Here is an 18,827-nt window from a genome sequence, read left to right as displayed (position 1 = left end):
GACTGAGATTGACAATTCAGTGAAGTGAATTCTTTGAAACCAAAACTTAAAAAATGCTCAATCAAAATCATACGAAAGAATGTGAAATCGCAGATAAGGAATTCATTGGATTTGTATAACATATACAGTCATCTAAGAAAAGCTTGCCACAAATTCCCCACCAATTTGCTCGAGTTTTGCGGGCAATTTGGGGTAAGTTTTTCTTAAATGAGATGTATTAAGTTTTAAAAAGATAATTAAATTTCAAAAGCTTGTGTTGATCAAGTTTCAAGTTTAAAAATAAACCGATTGTGTATCACCAAGAAAGATAAGCAGTCTTTTTTAATGTAACGGAAGCGCAGTTGTGAATTTTGATTTTCCATGAGTTTGTTTGATTCGGTGAATTGGGTGTTTGAGTTGATTTCCCCTCAATTTGAACTTTTCAATTTTTTAATCTGATTGTGTAAAATCCAGCTGATCATCAACTTGGATTTGATTGTACTTTGATCTTTCAGCCATTCTAGCAATTCTCACTTGAGCACACTCACCTTAATACTCCACACTCTGACTCCACATAAACATATCCGATCTCGATCAATACAGACATCAACTTGTTGTACACAAGCTTTCTCAGCAAGTTTGTGTTGAAAACATTTCAAACTCTCCACAACTGTCAATTGAATTTGAATCACAGTACACAGTGACAGTTGACAGCACAATTCATCACATCAGCACATCAACTTTCAGACAACATTCATTCCAATTTCACACACACACACACACACCCTGAACAGTGAACCCCACACCCAAACACAATACACACCCCACAAAAGGAAAAGTAAATCATCGGAACAGAAAAAAGAAATCAAAAATAACCAAACTACTCTCATTACCATTCTGATTACCATTCTGATTACCAATTCATCAATTCAAACAAAGTAACATGCAACCTCATTCAATCTCAACTTCAACTTCATTTCATCATCAACATCATCAACATCCATCTTCATCCAATCTATCAAATCAAGAATCGATTATCAATCAAACTTCAAATGATGATATCTATAACATTGATAAATCTAAAATACCAAGGTAACTCATCATTCATCATCTTCATCATCACTTATTGATTCTTACTGATCTGATCTTATTCTTTCATCTCATCTCAAACTATATACAGACCATATAAATGTCCAATCTGTGATCGAGCATTCTATAGATTAGAACATCAAACTCGTCATATTCGAACTCATACTGGAGAAAAACCTCATCATTGTACTCATCTAGGTTGTGATAAAAGGTTCTCTAGATCTGATGAACTTACTCGTCATGCTAGAATTCATACTCATCCAACTCAACGTAAAAAGAACAAATCAGTTCAACAACAACAGCAACAGCGTCATCACCATCATCATCATCATCAGCCACAGCCACTACCACTACCACTACCACTACCACATCATCATCAGCAACAGCAGCAGCAGCATCATCATCAACAACAGCAGCAGCATCAACAACAGCTCGAAATCGATCAACATCATTCATTGGTTAGTCTTCCTTTGATGATGTTCATTTTGATTGATTAACTAATCGGCTTCTCTTCTATAGCTTGAATCCAATCTTTCGAGATCATCCTCATTGAATCTGAATATGAACTCTCAAGTAAGTTTGAATTTTTCAAGTGATCATTCTCAACCTATCTGACATTGATGATCACTGACAAATCTTACGATTCCACTCCATTAGCCTATTCACTCTTCATATGCTCAATCTATTCAAAATCCTACCACTTCATATGATACGACAGGCAATCATCATCATCAATCAAGGATTTCGAATCATCCACACTCTAATCTGACTTCTTTAACTGCAACCTTTCATCATCTCAATCAACATGATCCATACCATCCAAATCATCTCATCAATCCTCAACCATCTCAAGAACCATTGTCACATTCCTCTTCTCATCTCAATCAAAACATCCCATCATTTCATCATCATTTACCTCATCAAGTTCAACATTCGGATTACTTAGATCAACGATCACATTCGAATCGAATCAATCCTTTGGAATCTCAACTTAATCCTAGCACTCCGATTAACTCTCATTCTCAGTTCAATCTCAACTCATCTCATCATTCTCAAATGAATTCAATCTCACCTAATCACACCCAACTGAATCCTATTCTACCTATCAACTCTCAACTGAATCCTATCTCACCTATCCACACTCAATCAAATTCAAATTCACCTCACCATTCTCAATTAAATCCCATCTCATCTCATCATTCACAATTGAATCCGATCCCACCTATCAACTCTTCAAATCCACCTCATCATTCATATCATCTAAGTCGATCGGCTCCTTCTCATCTACATTATCCACATCCAAACTCACACCCAGAACAACTTGGATTCTCACATCTTGATCCAACAACAGATCAAAGTGCGATGAAATCACATCATCCATTACCGAGTCCAGCCGATTTTGTTCGAAACAGTCCACATCCTTCTTCCCAAACCGAACCGAACCATTTTTATGGAACCCATCAATCAGGTGTAGCCTTTGAAGCCTTAGAAGAACAAAGAAGAGTAGAAGAAGAGAGTGATTTTTATTTACCTAGATCAAGAAGAGGTTCAAGTTATCAATCCCATTCGGTTAAACCTAATTTAAATCATTCACATGATGATTTGATTCGACATTCACATGAAGTTTCGAATTCGAATTCCAATCCACATCCACATCATCGTAAACATCGACATGCCTATCAACCTTATTCACATCCATCTAGTACGACCGTCTCAGTTTTGAATTCACCTATTTCGAGTCATGATGAATTAAGTGATGATGAAAGATCTTCTTCACATTTACCGTTCGGTCCTTTTCATCAGTTCACTCCATCTGATAGTCCTGTTTTAGGTCCGATGAGTAAGTTAAGTTTAATGAAAGGTAGAAGTACACAAGCTACGAGTGTGGTGCCTTCTACGGTGCCTTCACCTCATCCTTCGACGTCTAGAGCTACTAGTCCGATCAATTTACCACCACTTAGGTTAGGACAAGCTATGATAAGTTTAAGCTCATCTGCTTCTGCTTCTGTGGCTTCTTCTTCGATTGGGATGAGGTCTAAGATGGATGTCGAGATGGAAGAAAGTGAAGATCGATCGATGAGGGTTTCTAGAACTCCATCTAGGATTCAATCTTCATCTTCTTTATCAAATTTGATTCATCAAGAAGAAAGTTTGAATCCAAGTTATTATCAAAAAGGTAGATTAAAAGATATCTTGAATGATGATTCACCGGTTAGGGTTTTAGTGGGATCTGGATCTGGGTGTGGGAATCATCATCGATTTACATTACCACCTCTTTCGAATATTACGACTAGATTAGATGAAGTTAGGAATGATCAAGAAGAAGAGGGAGAAGAAGGGAAAAAGAAGGTCAAGGGAAAGAAGTGTATTCAAAGGAATGAAAATGAATTGTATAAGTCTAGATCGGCACCTACTTCTAGAATGAATTCACCACCTGATTCACCAATTCAAAGGAATGTGAAACGGTATCAAATCACCGAAGAAGAGATCATGGAACATCGAACGTTGATTAAGAAGAGTAAGAAACGGAATTCTAGAAGAAAGAATCAGTTTGGATTACAGATGACACCGATTGAGATTGAAAAGAATGAAGAGATTGAAGGCTTGAAGTTGGGCTTGGGCTTCGAAGGGGCGATCAGTTGTAGGAAGAAAGGAGTCGAGAATGATGAAGATGTGAATCTGGATGGAATGGCTTTGGGATCTTCTTTACCGAAAGATGAGGAAGAGGAAGATGAGGAGGATGAGGATGAGCAGGAAGAAGGGGTGAGAGAACAGAAGAGGAGGAGTAGGGATAGTTTTAGTAGTATTAGTAGTCATGAAAGTCTTCGAATCAAATTTGGAAAACTTTTGGGTTGAGGTTTATGATTTATTTTGGAAACTGATTTGGATTGGTTTTGGGATTTGGGATTGGGATTGGGATTGGATTAGAAGATGATGGTTTTTTTTTTGTTGATGATCATTGTTATAAAAAAGATGTGTAAAAGAAAAAGTCACAAAGAAAGTGAAAGTGAAAGTGTTTTTTGGGGTCAAGGGTTTCATTTTTTGGAAAAAAAGTTTGATACAGATTATTGAAACTGATCAATCAACTTTGAAGCTTTTATGAATTTGTATTTATGTATATTGATGATGATGATGATGAGTTTTTTTTTCGGGGGTGGGTTTGGGTTTTGCAAAAATTTATATATATACTTATTTTGGGAAGGGTAGTTTTTTTATTTATGATTGTTTCATATTGTAAATATATGTATACATATTATTTTTTTTTGGAGAGAGAGAAGGGAGAGAGAGGGAGACAGAATGGTACTGTGGATATACATAAATGTGATTAACTTAGTGGATTTTTGTTTGTTTAAATTTTTTTGGGAAAAATGGAATGAATTATTTAGGGTTTTTGAGGTTTGTTTTTTTTTGGGGGGGGATTGGAATGAGGGAGAAGGAGAAGGTATAGATGGTCATAAAAGAAGTTTTCAAATTATATGTTCTGTTTAAAGAAATTTAAAGTCTTGTGGTACACTTTCCATGTAAGTAATGTAAACTCAGGTTGGTTAAAGTTTTTACTTTGGGTTTGGGTTTGTTTAAAATAATAGATTCATGGGTTTGGAAAATCTGTAGTGTATAGAGAAGTGTTATGTACACAAATGAAATGATTTTAGGTAAAGATTTGAGGTTTGAAAAAAATGGGAAAAGTTGAGAATTGGTTGAGCTATGAAGGGTTTAATTTAATGGTTCATGTTTGGGAAAATCAAGACTTTGATCAACTGATCAAAACATTAAGGGGAAATGTCTTTGTCTTTTAACCACAAATGGTATCTTTTGGGTTTGTCTTTCCATTCTACTAAATCTATCAATTAACCAGTTTCTTGATGATGATATAGTGTCCCTGATTCAGATTATCAAGCAAGGAGCACCTTTCATTGCAAATCTTAAGTCATTGTGAAAGAAGGTTGTTGTGAGTTGTAATTTGATAAAATTGTTTGCACCTAAAGTTCTCACTGATGAATTTTGCAATCAACCAGAATTTTTCTTTGTCATCCAATCATAAAATCTTCACCTCACCTCACTTTTCTCACCAAGATTCTTATCTTGACTGTATTTTTACAACATCTTCTGATGAAAGCAATAGCTTGACTGATGATGCACAAAAGGAGCCAAAACATTGTCTGACTGCAACCCCTTGGAAGATTTGGGATCACTTTATTGGAATATCTGATTGCACCTCAGTCACTTGATCCATTACCAGATTCTATACAAGAATGGTTATGAGCTAGCATGTGAAGCTGATTCTTTGCAATACATGATCTTTTGAGTGGTGAAGGAAAACACAGTCCAAGAGTCACAAAATCCAGTGACCCAAGACAATGAACCATGAGAATTCAGGACAATGTGGGGAAATTATCCAAGGATATTTTTGAAAAAAGATTGAAAAGGATCTCCTATAGGCTAGATTACACTGAGTCAAATACACACACTATATTACTTGTTTGGGATGATGAAGAGTAGTAGTGTAGTTGTGATGGTTACAGTGAGGATTGTTTGTTGGGTGATAATGTTGAATTCTAGTCAATTATAAAATTGATTGATTGCAACTCTGGGTGCACACAATTTTGTCAAAGTACAAGTCCCAACAACCTCAGTGCACAGTGCATAGCATCTGTGTCACACAGGCAGTTTGTACTTTATCCAAGTATACTGTAAGACTGTTTAGCTGGATATCATCCATGTCTACACTAAATTATACTATACTTAAGACTTGAATCTTTAATATCTCAAATCTTTGTAAATATCCCATTAAATTTGATATTATTTTTTGTAATAAGTTTCTCCACTTTTTTGTCTTTTTCAGCCTTCCTGTACACAACATATTTATATATGTACATGTGGATTGTACATGAGTAGTCATATTGTTCCTTGATTAATTGATTCTAGGAAGAATATGGAGAAATGTATGGCAGAAACTTTTGGGAAACACCATTTCACTGTAAACATCATTCAGTTTGCCCAAGTGGGATGTGGGAAATCATTAACTTGCAATGAAAGGATCCATCATTGCACACCTGAGCCATAAGACACCCACTACATATGTGAAACAGGATTAGTTAATAGTTGCCTATCATGTACATACAGGTCTGATCAGCTGTCTGCCCATCTGACTAAATACAGCTGTTGTGAGAACTATTGGTGACTTTCAAGGTGTTGATTATTGCTTCACAGGCCTAAACCTTGTTTTGGTGCATTCAATATGCTTTAATCTCACAGTATGCATGCTCAAAAAGGAGTTTTTTGAGTATTTGTCAGTTTTGGATTAAGTCTTCACACAACAGAAGAGATAAAAAAGGCACCATTAGTTCTCACAACAGCTGTAAATCAGATGTGATATGTCATGTAACTTTTTTGCCAATGTGAAAATTTGCCCAACAATCCACTACAGATATCATCATGGCCACTCAGGCAACATTCTTGTAGCCGTTTATCAGTAACAGGAAGGGTGTTACATAAAGTTTAGTTGACAAAATTACACCAAATATTTGAGTCAGTTTATGCAGTCAATTTTTGGAATGATTTTGTCAAGCTGAAGAAAAGTTACAGCATGTATCACATATGATTCACGCATCCAGATGAGGACATGATTGAGCAAAACATGTATGTACATGGTAGCCATCAATTCACTCAGCCTGCTGCACTTATGTAGTGTGGGTGTCTGTGAGGAGTCAGCAACTGTTGGCTGTGAGGAATCAGCAACTGTTGGCTGACTCTTCACTAGAAAAGGGTGAAGAGTAGTAAGATAGTAAGTCTTGGCTTGGTACACCCAAGCAAAGACTACAGTTAACTGACCTCTGATAAGAGAATTTGTTGCCAGTGGGATGGCTGAGTAATCCTTCTGAGGATATTACTCTGAGCTTGGGTTGATCTTACAACTAACCAGCCTGCAGTACTTTAGACTCTCCAATGAGGTGGCCTTTTGAAGTTTGAAGCTTGTTCTGTTAGCTGATGAACCCACAAGCTCAGAACACCACTTGAGGTTTTACAAATACCTAGATGAGAAGTAGAACTTGGATAATCAGGAAAAACAACACAATCACTATACTCAATATTCTTGTAAAGAATTAAGTAAGACGTGATGAATAGTTGTGTAATAATATGAAGTTGCTCCTTCTTCCAAAGTGGGAAGAGGAGGGGTATATATATTCCAAGACTTAGGCTTCAACTTGTGGTTGGATCTTAGGTTTGTCTTTCTTTAAGTTAGGTTTGGGTTAGGTTTGATTTACTATTCAAGTCTTAGTTAAGTCTTGTTATCTAAGTGACTCTTGATACTGAGTCATGAGGTGTAATTCCTATGGTTTTAAACCAGTTATGTATATTTACATGTGTGTTTGTTGGTCCGTGGTCCTGCACACAGGGCTCAGGGCTGACAGTCAACAGGTTCAGAAACCAATCAATGTTGACCAAAAACCTCTAAGGACCCTCTGATGATGTATTGTAATGAATTTGTTACTGATAGATGATGTGATTTTACACAGCCAAAAGTAATCAATGATGTAACCAGATGCTACACAGTACTTCTTATGCTGACTAAGGGTGGTTTTTTCCTTGTAATCTGGCTGAAAGCCTATTTTTGAAGTTATGGTTTTTTGGAATGATGTCAAATTTTTGATTACTAAAGTGAATCTTATAGATCTCGTGATGCTGATTAATAATTGGCCCCATATCATATACTTATGATGAGTGATGGATGAGTTATTGAGTTGTGAAGTTAAGGTTTTTGTGTAAATGTTGTTACATGTATGCATGTAAGTGGCAAATCCAAAGTTCACTCCAATTTCTTATTCCCCTTATAACTTTCTCCACACACCTCTGTTACTAGTGGTTTAAATTGATTAACACAGGAAACAAGGGACAATTTTCCCGCGGGAAAACCAATTGTATCTGACTCAGTTAATGAGCCAAAATGTATTATTTTGGTGTTATATCTGTGTTATTTGTACACTATGGCTCAGAAACTACATTATGTGTAATCGGTCTTCCCGCGGGAAAATTGTCTCTTGTTTCCTGTGTAGATTATGTAATTAGATGCTTTTGCGTTGAATGAACTATCTACCATCCCATTCTGATGTCATTTGACATGTGTAATAAGACAAAAACCTCTATTTTTGACAAAATTCACACCTTTGCACCCCTTTACACAGCCATTACCAATACTCTATTGCTCCTGCAATGTTACATCATCATCTGTAACTGTAAAAATCCTGGAAAATCCTCTTGGAAACCTTAAATGTTATTAATACCACCATTACATATGTAAACTATCTGTAAACCCTTGTTTACCAACTTTGAAAAAGTACTGATTTCTTAATAAATTCTATTTCTCCTTATCACCCATCAAGATTAAAGGTTTTACTGAATAAAATAATGCTTCTATTTCATATTATAACCTCACAAAACTCATCAACCCAATTATACCACCCAAAAACCATTTCCCAGTCTGTATACCTATATTTTCCCGTTTTTCTTATGTTTTTTCTTTCTTTTCTTTTTGGAATCCATCTGTTGATAGTTGATGCTGATGTTCATAAGTTGTTTAAAATAAGATGAAGTAATCATGATTCAATGTGCAATATCTTAAAGAGCTTCTATTGATCAGATTCCACCTCCTTGAGTTATCCTTTGCACTGAAACCTTTCCAATAACTTTGGTAAACTGTGTCGGAATAAATTCATATTACATGTTTTGTTTTATTTCTTTTCTTATTAATCCAATTAATTATGTTAACACTTAACCAACATGTAAACTGTTACTCAAAACCTTTTGCACCAAACTTGAACCTAACCATGATTTGTATCACACAATCTAGTATTCCATAACTCATTGTTCTGAAAACCTTCTTCTTTTCTTCATCACTTTAGAAAGTTTTCACCACAAACAACCTCCTTATCATTAAGCACACTCTGTGGACTTATAGTTCTTCTTTCCTGTCTGCTGATAAGTTTGTTGTTATTTCTGATTGGGAATCAACAATTCCTTTTAACTGCTATGATTAATGTTTTTTGATTGATCCCATAAATTGATCACTACACCAGTCAGTCATCAAGGATCTCAGCAACTGCCCACCAACCATATCTTCATTACTTGACAGAAAGGAAACTCTCAAAATTCTTAATTACATACACTACAAGAAACATAATATTTTCTGCACAGAAAAGAAAAGTCTTGACATAGAAAAATATTGAGATCTCAGGAGGAGAGCAAAAAATACAAAAATATATGCACCTTGTTGCCTGCTATCAGAGCTTTAATCCAAGTATTTCTTGGTATTCAAGAGTCTTTTTTGATGAATGTACTAGCAATAAACCTTCAATTTCATCAAATTACAGCCTGTAACAAAGACTGAAATTTGGCTCATGAGGATCAAATGGACATTTTTATTTCTGAGAAAACTCATAACTTTTTTAATTCCGCTCCAAAGGACTTGATCATTAACTCATTAGAAAGCTGAATGCATTCTGGACATACTTTGTTATGGACTAAGAGCTCTGGCTGTTGAGTGAAAGAAGTTATAGAAGTTTGAAACAATTCACACATATGTCTCCATAACGCCCTTACCAGACTAGCTAAACATTTTCACTTTCAATGAAAGCTCTGGAGCAGATGTTCAGCTTTCTAATGAACTCAAAATCAAGGTCTTTCATGCCCAAATGCAAAAGTTATGTGGTTTCTTAGACATCAAAATGTCCATTTGATCTTTGTGAGCCAATTCTCAGCATTTGTTACAGGTTGTAATTTGATGAAATGAAGGTTTATTGTTAGTACATTCATCAAAAGAGACTCTAAAAATACCAAAAAATAATTGGATTAGTGCTCTGATAGCAGGCAACAAGGTGCATTTTTTTGTATTTTTTGCTCTCCTCCTGAGATCTCAATAGTTTTCTATGTCAAGACTTTTCTTTTCCGTGCAGAAAATATTATCTTTCTTGTAGTGATAGCAGTTTCACATACAAATGTGAGATTCACAGTCCATTGATGCCCAGGCCACCAAACAGTGAAAGGTGACAAAGTAGTAGACAAATTTCTAATTGAAACTTGACCCAATGTGAACTTCCACACACCTTCACATTGACACCCACTTTAGCAGGTTTTACATCAGCAATCAAAGGCTGGTCAAAATACAACAAGAACAACTTCACCACCAAAGAAATCAGAAGATTAGGCTTTAAGCATTCCCATAAGCAACACATCAAGGAACTCAGTAACTTAAATAAGCACAAATGTGCAACCATCACACAGCTGAGATCAAATCACATCTATCTAAATTTCTACCTTTTCCAACATCAACAGTGCTGTGACACTCTCTGCAACTACGGAGAAGGGGTTGAATCCATTGATTGTTTCCTATTTTTATACAATAGATACAAACATAAATGCACTGTCCAAAATTCAAAGAGTCCCTGTTGATTTCTCCACCTTAATGAATCAACAGGGTTACTCAAGAACCCAAAGGCCTTTGATTGTATAACAAAATACTCCAACTCAACTTGGAAACTTCAAAACCCCTGGTTTGGGGCCTCAATAATTGAGGAAGAGACTCCTGACAACCTCTCAGCAACCCTCTCACAAAACAATATAAATTTTCCCCATGTTTTGGAACTACTACATATATCTGATTACACTTGTAATACTTCAAACAGCCAGCATGTTTCCTTTTCCCCACAAGAGTTCTTACTGGAGTAGAGTACAAGTAGTCACAGTACCTGATAGCCTTTGGCTCAGGAGGCACTTCAAGCAATGCAATGAAGAAAAGGTACAAAAGGGAAAAGGTGGATAACTGCTACACACTTGCACAAATGAATCATTTGTCCAGCAGGGATGAGAAAGTGTTGATTATGGTCACTAGACTAGATTATTTTGAGTACCTGGGCACACCAGAAAGTGTAGGTGGACTACAGCACTGCAAACATTATACATTATCCTCAGGTGGAACTGGTAAAATGATTATTATTGTTGTCTGTCATAAAAAGATCTATCACTGCACACCTGAGCCAAACACCAACACTACATATGTGCAACAAGCTGAGTAAATTGTCAGCTACCATGTACATACAGGTCTGCTCAGTTCCCTGCTCACCTGGAGGAGTAAAACACATGTGATACATCATGTAACTTGTTCCAGTTTGACAAGATTGTTCTAAACATTGACTACATATATCTCCATAGTTACTCACACAATGCTCTGAAAGCCATTCAACAGTAACAGAAAGATTGTTACATGAAGTTTAGTTGATGGAATTACACCAAAACTATGAGTAAGTGTATGTAGTCAATTTTTGTATTGTGTTTGCCAAACTGAAAAAGATCACACAAGGTATTACATATGATCTACTCATTCAGATGAGCCAATAGCTGAGCAGCTCTGTATGTACACGATGGCTCCCAATTATTTCCCCATCTTGCTGCACATATGTAGTGTGGGTGCTATGGCTCAGTGTGCTGTGATATATATTTTCATGACAAACTACAATCTTGACCATTTTCCCATTCTCACTTGAGGATGATGTACAATTACGGGATACAAAGTAGAATCCGGGAACGTGCGGCTTTGTGCCCAGATTTTCTTTGGCAGTAAATTTGAATTCTGGGCCCGGACTTTTGCCCAGAAAATCAAAATTCACTGCCAAAATGATTCCGGGCACAAAGCCGGGCACATGCCCGGATTCTTCTTTGTATCCCACAAATGTTTACAGTGCAGATCACTCTCCCCCGGGATTTGACTCTAGATACCATGCTTGGTAAACATGTGAGATACTTCATGTTCAGAAACTCTTGGAAGGCAGGGGGCAACTTTGGTATGAGAAAAATCAAGAAAAGCAAGTATATTGAAATCATGGAAACTTGTATGTGAGCATTGGGCAGACACAGTTTGGATCACAATGAATAAATTCTAAAAAGTACAAGTTATTGAGATATTTGAGTTGAAGCTCCTGTGCAATAATTCTCACTTGTAAGTGTGTACTATACCAAAATTTGGATTGAAACTGGCTGTTATTGCTCTGCTTTGATTATTTACATCTATCTACAAATACACATTCGATCAAAGGAATTATTAAGGATAAATACTTTTACAAAAGCCAATTTGATCCATATCAATCCATCAAGATTCTCTTTGGAAATCTCTGGGCTTGGGCATGGTAGGAAATCCTCCTTTCTTTGGTGAGCCTCCTCCTGGTATTACCATCATTCAATGATCAAGTCCTCCTTGTAAGTTGTAGTATACTGGCTAAGACTATCGAAGCTAACAAATTAGGAAAGTATACCATGAGCAGTTATAAGATTTATGAAGTAGATTAACGGTTTCCTCTTCACGAAACAACCTGCACTGATCTTTGCGTTAATCATGTTTCCACCAAAAATTGGTTGGGTGCTCACTTTTCGGCATTGTATGGGTTCTAGTTTGAACTGGTTCACTTTGTCTGGCTTCCAAATTTTATAAGGTGCCACCTACTTCCATCCACTTCTGAAAAACAAAGGGGACTGGGGAGAGCCGAGGCCGGTGAGTTTATTGACACCAAGTTGAGGAACTGCATCCACAAGTTTGACACGATACTCTCTTATGTATGGTAATGACTGTGGGGGTGCTGAGCCAGGCACCGCAAGGCCAGGCATATTGTTTGGCTTCTGATAAACTATTGATTCTACATCACCGAGAGCAGATTTGGTCTGAAAGCTGGACACCTGCCTGGTCCCAACTCAGCAAGGGCAACCCTAATGTTCAAGAATTGGTAGACATAATCAAGGCAAACCGTCAAAGGAATCTCTTCAAATGAGGCTTGTAATTCCGGTTCTGCTTCAGAAAGCTCAACAACCGATCAGGGTGAACAATGTCCAGCGTTCTGACCGCCCTTCACCCCCAAGTGGATCTATGTAGCCGTACGGCCGTCATTTACAAACAAACGCTGATCACAATGACGTCGTGGGGTCAAATGAGGTAATTGATTCAAGATTTTGCTTTTTTTTCAATACAATTGGCATCTTCATGATGCTCTTCACCCGCCATGAAAGAATGGAGTTGGATGGAGAAACTTGGATGTAATCCTGATCGAATGACGATCTGAGTTTTCTTAAGCCTAAAAGAAGGTGGTGTCTGATGTCATCAAGACTTGAAGGGTGGTGGAGGCCCAAGGATTAAAAAATTAACAACTACACCGAGAACTCTGGATTTCCCTGTAGAAAGTTTAAAGATCGATCAAGAAAGCTCTCTAGCTTGGCATCTCAACTTCAAGGGTACCGACTAATGAATTATTTAATTCATTTAAAGTTACTTTTTTTATCATTGAGGGTATGAAGGGTTTCGCGTCTTGCAGATACGTAGTGGAGGACAAGTTCCGAGGAGCTCGCTCTTGGGAACCTTCTGAAGAGAGGTGAAGAAATGGATGGAGAGCTTACTCAAATGAATCGGGAGGCTGCAAAATATGATCTAAGTGCCAAATAAAAGCAGGAACGAACCGCACAAGGCTAGAATATTTGTTTTCGAGGGGGCGGACCAGGCTGGGTGAGGGGCTTATTGAAACCAAAGAGATGTTCGCGTGCCTACTAAATCCTAAATTGTGCATGGTGATTAGGTAGCTTCATGGGCATAAAATTGCGTAAACAGGCTGGTCGAAGAGATGTTGAGTTGGAAGGCAAGTTACATACTTTGGATGCTGATGAAATTGTGAAGCAAGTGGGATGTGATCGAGCTTGGTGCATATAGTTCTCCATCCATTTCGTGCCGTTCCTAGTTTTTATTAAATTTGTTTTGGTGAAGGCTTGCTCGAAATTCAACCAGGCAAAAACTCACTCGGTGCAAAAAGTATGCAGTGCAGGATTCAATGCGCATTGAAAGTTTTACTCTAAATAGCTCGGTTCCTTTTCTTTTCCTCAGCCATTGTTTTCCCACTTCCCTTAACTTCAACATCTTCTTCAACTTTTCCACCCCTCGTTCTCCTCACCATCTACAGTTGACTGACTTCAGAAAGTGAAGTCATTGAATTCATCGTCATAGACTACAACGTACAAGTCATAGTTCGTGTATTTCCTAGTTTACATTGAGACTTAACCCTAAACCTAGTTACTAAATTCGATTTTGATTTGATTTTTTTTTTAAATCCCGCTTTCGGCCTGATTACCTTCCAACTTAAAGCTATCCATCACTCTTCACTACAACCACTCACTTCACCGTTCTCTGAGTTTCGATTCTTGGTTGACTTCTTCGCTCACTCTCTTCTCGCTCTCAACAACGCCCTCAGCTTTCCTCGCCAAAGGGGGCGAGGACCCATAGCCGCATCGGCAGTCCCAAGTCTCAGACGAGCGCCTACGGGTGGGGCTTCGTCGGAATCGAGAATTCAACCTCTCCATCGCCGTCACTTTTTCGAATCTATCCTCATCGATTATTCAACCATCCCATTTTGGAAGAAATCTTATCATCTTTCACATCAAGTCGCCACTGAAAAACAAACCAACACTCGTATCTGCTAGGAAATGATTGACACCTCTTATGCTGTGCAAGGCACTACTGATTTGAGCAACACAGTCAAACATGTCGTTGTCGAGGATTCCATCAACCCGACTTCATTTATCGACCCAACTGCTCGTCTCTTGGTGGCTGCATCCGAAGTAGTCGAACAAAGTGAAATTCCGAAATTACCTTGTTCCATTCCCATCGACACAGTCATCCCGCCTCGTACATCTCGTCGACATGCTAAAAAGGCGAGCAAAAGCACACCCGTGATCCTACCAGTTGTCAATTCTGGATCAACTATCGATACTTTCAGAACGGCCTTGAAGAAGATCGATTTGGATGAATGCGAAGCCAACGGAGAGAATGCGTTCTATGTCTGTGATCTAGCGGTGGTTTATCGCTTGTATCTACGTTGGCAAAAGGTTATGGGTAGACGAGTCAAACCCTTTTTTGGTGAGTCAATCATCTACATTCTTGACCAAATCACTCTTGAACTTATTGTAACCCGAATCTGTATGTTTTACCTTATAGCCGTCAAATGTAACCCCGACCCGCATGTGATCAATCTGTTTGCCAAACTCGGGCTTGGTTTCGATTGTGCATCTCATGCGGAGATTGCTCAAGTTCTCGCCTTTGGAGTTTCACCCTCCAACATCATCTATGCCAACCCTTGTAAAGCTGGCTCTTTCATTCGACATGCACATGCTAGTGGCGTCGAAATGATGACATTTGACAACATGGACGAACTTCACAAGGTGGCTAAACATCATCCAAGTGCCAAGATGGTCATTCGTATCCTCATCGACGATCGTGGAAGTCTGTGTCGATTTGGTGAAAAGTTTGGGGCACCATTAGAAAACGTTCATTTGCTTCTCGGAACTGCACGTCAATTGGGTGTGAATGTCATTGGGGTTGCTTTCCATGTCGGTAGTGGGTGTACTAACCCAGAGCTTTACAAAGATGCTTTGAAACATGCGAAGTGGGTTTTTGAATTGGCCAGTCAGCATGGATATCAGTTTAATCTCTTGGACGTTGGTGGCGGATTCGGAGACGATAACCTCGAGTTTCTTGCCGAAGGTCTTTTAGCTGGCTTAGATGAATATTTCCCAGTTGGATGCGGGGTCAATGTTATCGCCGAACCCGGGCGTTACTTTGTGACGGAGGCTTTTGAGCTTGCTACCAATGTCATCGCTCGACGGCAAGTCTCTAACACCAAAGTACAATTGGATGCACCCATGATTGCCCCGGTGGACTCGGAGGAGGAACCGGTTACACTATGTGCGTATTTGAGATCTCGGACTCATTCTATGATTTCCTCCAAAGCTTCAAAAAGATCACTGACATCTTGTTCTCATTTGCTATTCTTCTGTTGTCCTTCTGCGATTCTTCAGACTACATCAATGACGGTGTCTATGGCGCATTCAATTGTATCATGTTTGATCATCAGGTCGTTCACCCCAAGATCTTAACACTCGATGGCAAATTTTACTCGGACGGCGCTAGACCATTGATAGAGACAATCATTGATCATCCTCACACTCCAGCCCTTTCGGAGGACAATATGGAGTCCTCCGTTACATCTCTATCACCTCTCTCATCTGTCATCATCTCACCAGAGACTGAGAGTCAAGGAGTATGTAGCTTCAGTAGTTTAGAGTTACATGCGTGTAGGATCTTTGGGCCATCATGTGACAGCATCGACTTGGTCTGCCCTCGAACTCTTTTGCCCACCGAGGTCTTGAAGGTTGGCGACTGGCTTAAATGGGAACGAATGGGGGCTTATACAGTTTGTGCTGCAAGCCAATTCAATGGGTTTAAAATCAGTCAGGTTCAATATACGATTGATGCTAAGGGTGATGAAGAACTTGAAAATGAATTGAGATCAATCATACGTCAATGAAGTGAGACGTCCCGAAGTTATGAGAAGAATGGTTGAAGTGGAGTAGAACACATGAATTGGTGATGAAGTTCAGTAAATGTGTATATCTTGACTACATATCGAATCTCTTTCCTTCTTTATTCTTTATCATTCACTGTTCTTTGTCATTTGAGACGGCCTAACAAATCCCAAAAAAATATTCTTGATCTTTTACTATCCGTTGATTTTGTTAATTGGTGTCTTCTTCCTCTTAATGTTTTGATTGTTTATGTGTGCGAAGCATTCTTTTATTTTCACTTTTTTTTGTTGTAGGTTCTTTCATTTTCATCTTGATTTAAAATGTAATCACAACAAAAGCTTTTTGATTTTGTTGTTGATGGCTTCTTTCTTTCTTTCTTTTTGGTTTCTATAATTACTATGTCCGGCGTGCAAGGAAAGCTTTGAATTTTTCCTTCTTTATGAGCTTTTTCAATTTTTTGAGATGTGGTACGAAGGGTTTATGAATTTGTTTACAATTGAAATCAAAACATGATTCGATTTTGATTTTAACAAAAAACAAGGAAAGGAGGTGTTTATTCATGGTTCATGAGCAGAGGGACTTGGGTTTGATTGAAATTACTTTTTGAAGAAGAATATACTTTAACCTTTTTGTGAATAACCCTTGGTTTGTGCACATGTCTGTCACCTCTCAAAGACAAGAAATGCACAGTGCACTAAAATGATCCTATAACAGGTAGTGATCTAATAAAGTGCCTTTTGAGCTCTTGTAGAATTACACTTCAAGGGATATGAACAGCCCTTACAATTTTTGCCCATTTCTGTCTGGGGTGTGATTAATAGAAACATGCGGAAACATTTGACTTCACAGTGTCCGTGAAGGGCACCCCTGACGTCGGAGGCCCAAGCCTTTGTACTTGCTGGAGCCCCCAAAGTCGGGGGCCCTCTCCACGGGCACTGTGCTTGAGGCTGTTTAGGACTATGAGTCAGGCCAGGGATTGGCTTAGCAGTTTTGCAGGAGTGTGACTCTGCACCAGATCAAAAGGTATTTCTTGTGGTTAGTACTAGTACTACTAATTCATTATATGTTGGACCTCAGAAAAAAATAATCAAGTTACCTTTTGGATTCCAACAAAAAATCTCCTCCTAGGAAGAGAAAAGAGAAAGAAAAAAATTGCAAAGTTGATGTCAAATCTGATGAGAAATTGGCAAAACACCAAAAAAATGAGATTTTTTTCCCTCAAAGACACATGGGTCATGGGTCTCATGTCAAGAGAGCATTATTCTCCAAGTGCAATCTGGTTCTCAGCAGCTACTAAAGGATACACATCTAGTCTTAAAAACGCTGCCAATGCTTTTAATGATAGCATTAAACCCCCTGATTTCCTGGACAAACTGTCAAAAGAACTTCTTCAAGGTGAATACATTAATTTGCAAACAATCAAAGGTAAATTTCTGGCTTCAAAGAAGGGCATGGCTCCATCTCTTATTACAGAAGGTCAAGATAAGAAGTTGGAGTTACAGAATAAGTTGCAATCCAAAGAACTTAACAATGTACAGGAATGGTTTTATTATTTTGATATCCTTCAAAAGACTTATCAAGAGACCTTCCCTGGATGTTACAAGGATTTCTGCTTATATGCCAAGTTTATCAAGGAGCTTTTTATGTTAGATGGATCTAAAGTGGATTGAACCTGTGTGGTTCATTTGGATGCAGCTCTTAGAGGGAAATTCGTGACAAAACACAATCTTTTATTTGCCAATTGGGCTCACCCAAGTCTTTCAACTCTCAAGACAAATTGGATGAAAAATGCATATAACAACATGGACCCATTGTCCTCAACAAGTAGTTTTCAACACTGGAACATGGAATCACAAAATATGCACCTATGCCATTGTGCAGTGCTCTGCAGAGTTGTGCTTGTCAGGATCAATTGTCTCAAAAATTTGGTACATACAGATCAGATGTTGGATTAATCTATTGGTGGTTGATGACTTGTTGGGGATGATGTAAGCACCATAAGCATTTCCAGTTGGTAACTTCACCTGACATACATGTCTGATGTGATCATCAACTGTGATGCTCTTGAAGTGTTTCCAAACCCATGATTTCTTGTAGAAATTTACTCAAATTCTAGATAATGCCAGGAGAGACACAGAATCAATGGATGAGCGGCTGGACTTGGGATTCTGAACTATGGAAAAGCAAAGTTGTCTGGGACTCTGCCTAGGAGACAAAAGTTGGGCAGATCAAACAGTTCTTGAGATTATTTCCATGTGATTTATCTGATCACTCATGATCTGGAACTGGATTGTGAAGATATGAACTCAGAAAAAACTGGAACATTCCTTCCGGGCACCTTGGCCACAGTAGAGCTCAAGCATGGCCCAATTCCT

General features: G+C 38.2%; 2 protein-coding genes across 2 annotated transcripts; both read left to right on the top strand.

Annotated features, from left to right (window-relative positions):
- Positions 1–922: 922 nt before the first annotated feature.
- Positions 923–3,924, top strand: MELLADRAFT_85503 (uncharacterized protein; the record flags this gene model as incomplete). Its single annotated transcript, XM_007409020.1, has 4 exons — positions 923–1,071; positions 1,160–1,526; positions 1,588–1,641; positions 1,726–3,924. The coding sequence occupies 4 exons, from the start codon at positions 923–925 to the stop codon at positions 3,922–3,924; spliced, it is 2,769 nt and encodes a 922-aa protein (XP_007409082.1).
- Positions 3,925–13,961: 10,037 nt separating this feature from the next.
- Positions 13,962–16,983, top strand: MELLADRAFT_71643 (uncharacterized protein; the record flags this gene model as incomplete). The annotated part of the gene is made up of 4 exons (XM_007409021.1): positions 13,962–14,118; positions 14,237–15,007; positions 15,086–15,832; positions 15,946–16,983. The coding sequence occupies 3 exons, from the start codon at positions 14,575–14,577 to the stop codon at positions 16,452–16,454; spliced, it is 1,689 nt and encodes a 562-aa protein (XP_007409083.1).
- Between the last annotated feature and the right edge of the window lie 1,844 nt (positions 16,984–18,827).

This window comes from Melampsora larici-populina (genome assembly GCF_000204055.1).
Source record: "Melampsora larici-populina 98AG31 unplaced genomic scaffold MELLAscaffold_14, whole genome shotgun sequence".
Classification (NCBI taxonomy): domain Eukaryota; kingdom Fungi; phylum Basidiomycota; class Pucciniomycetes; order Pucciniales; family Melampsoraceae; genus Melampsora; species Melampsora laricis-populina.
This window is presented reverse-complemented; position numbering and strand designations above follow the sequence as displayed.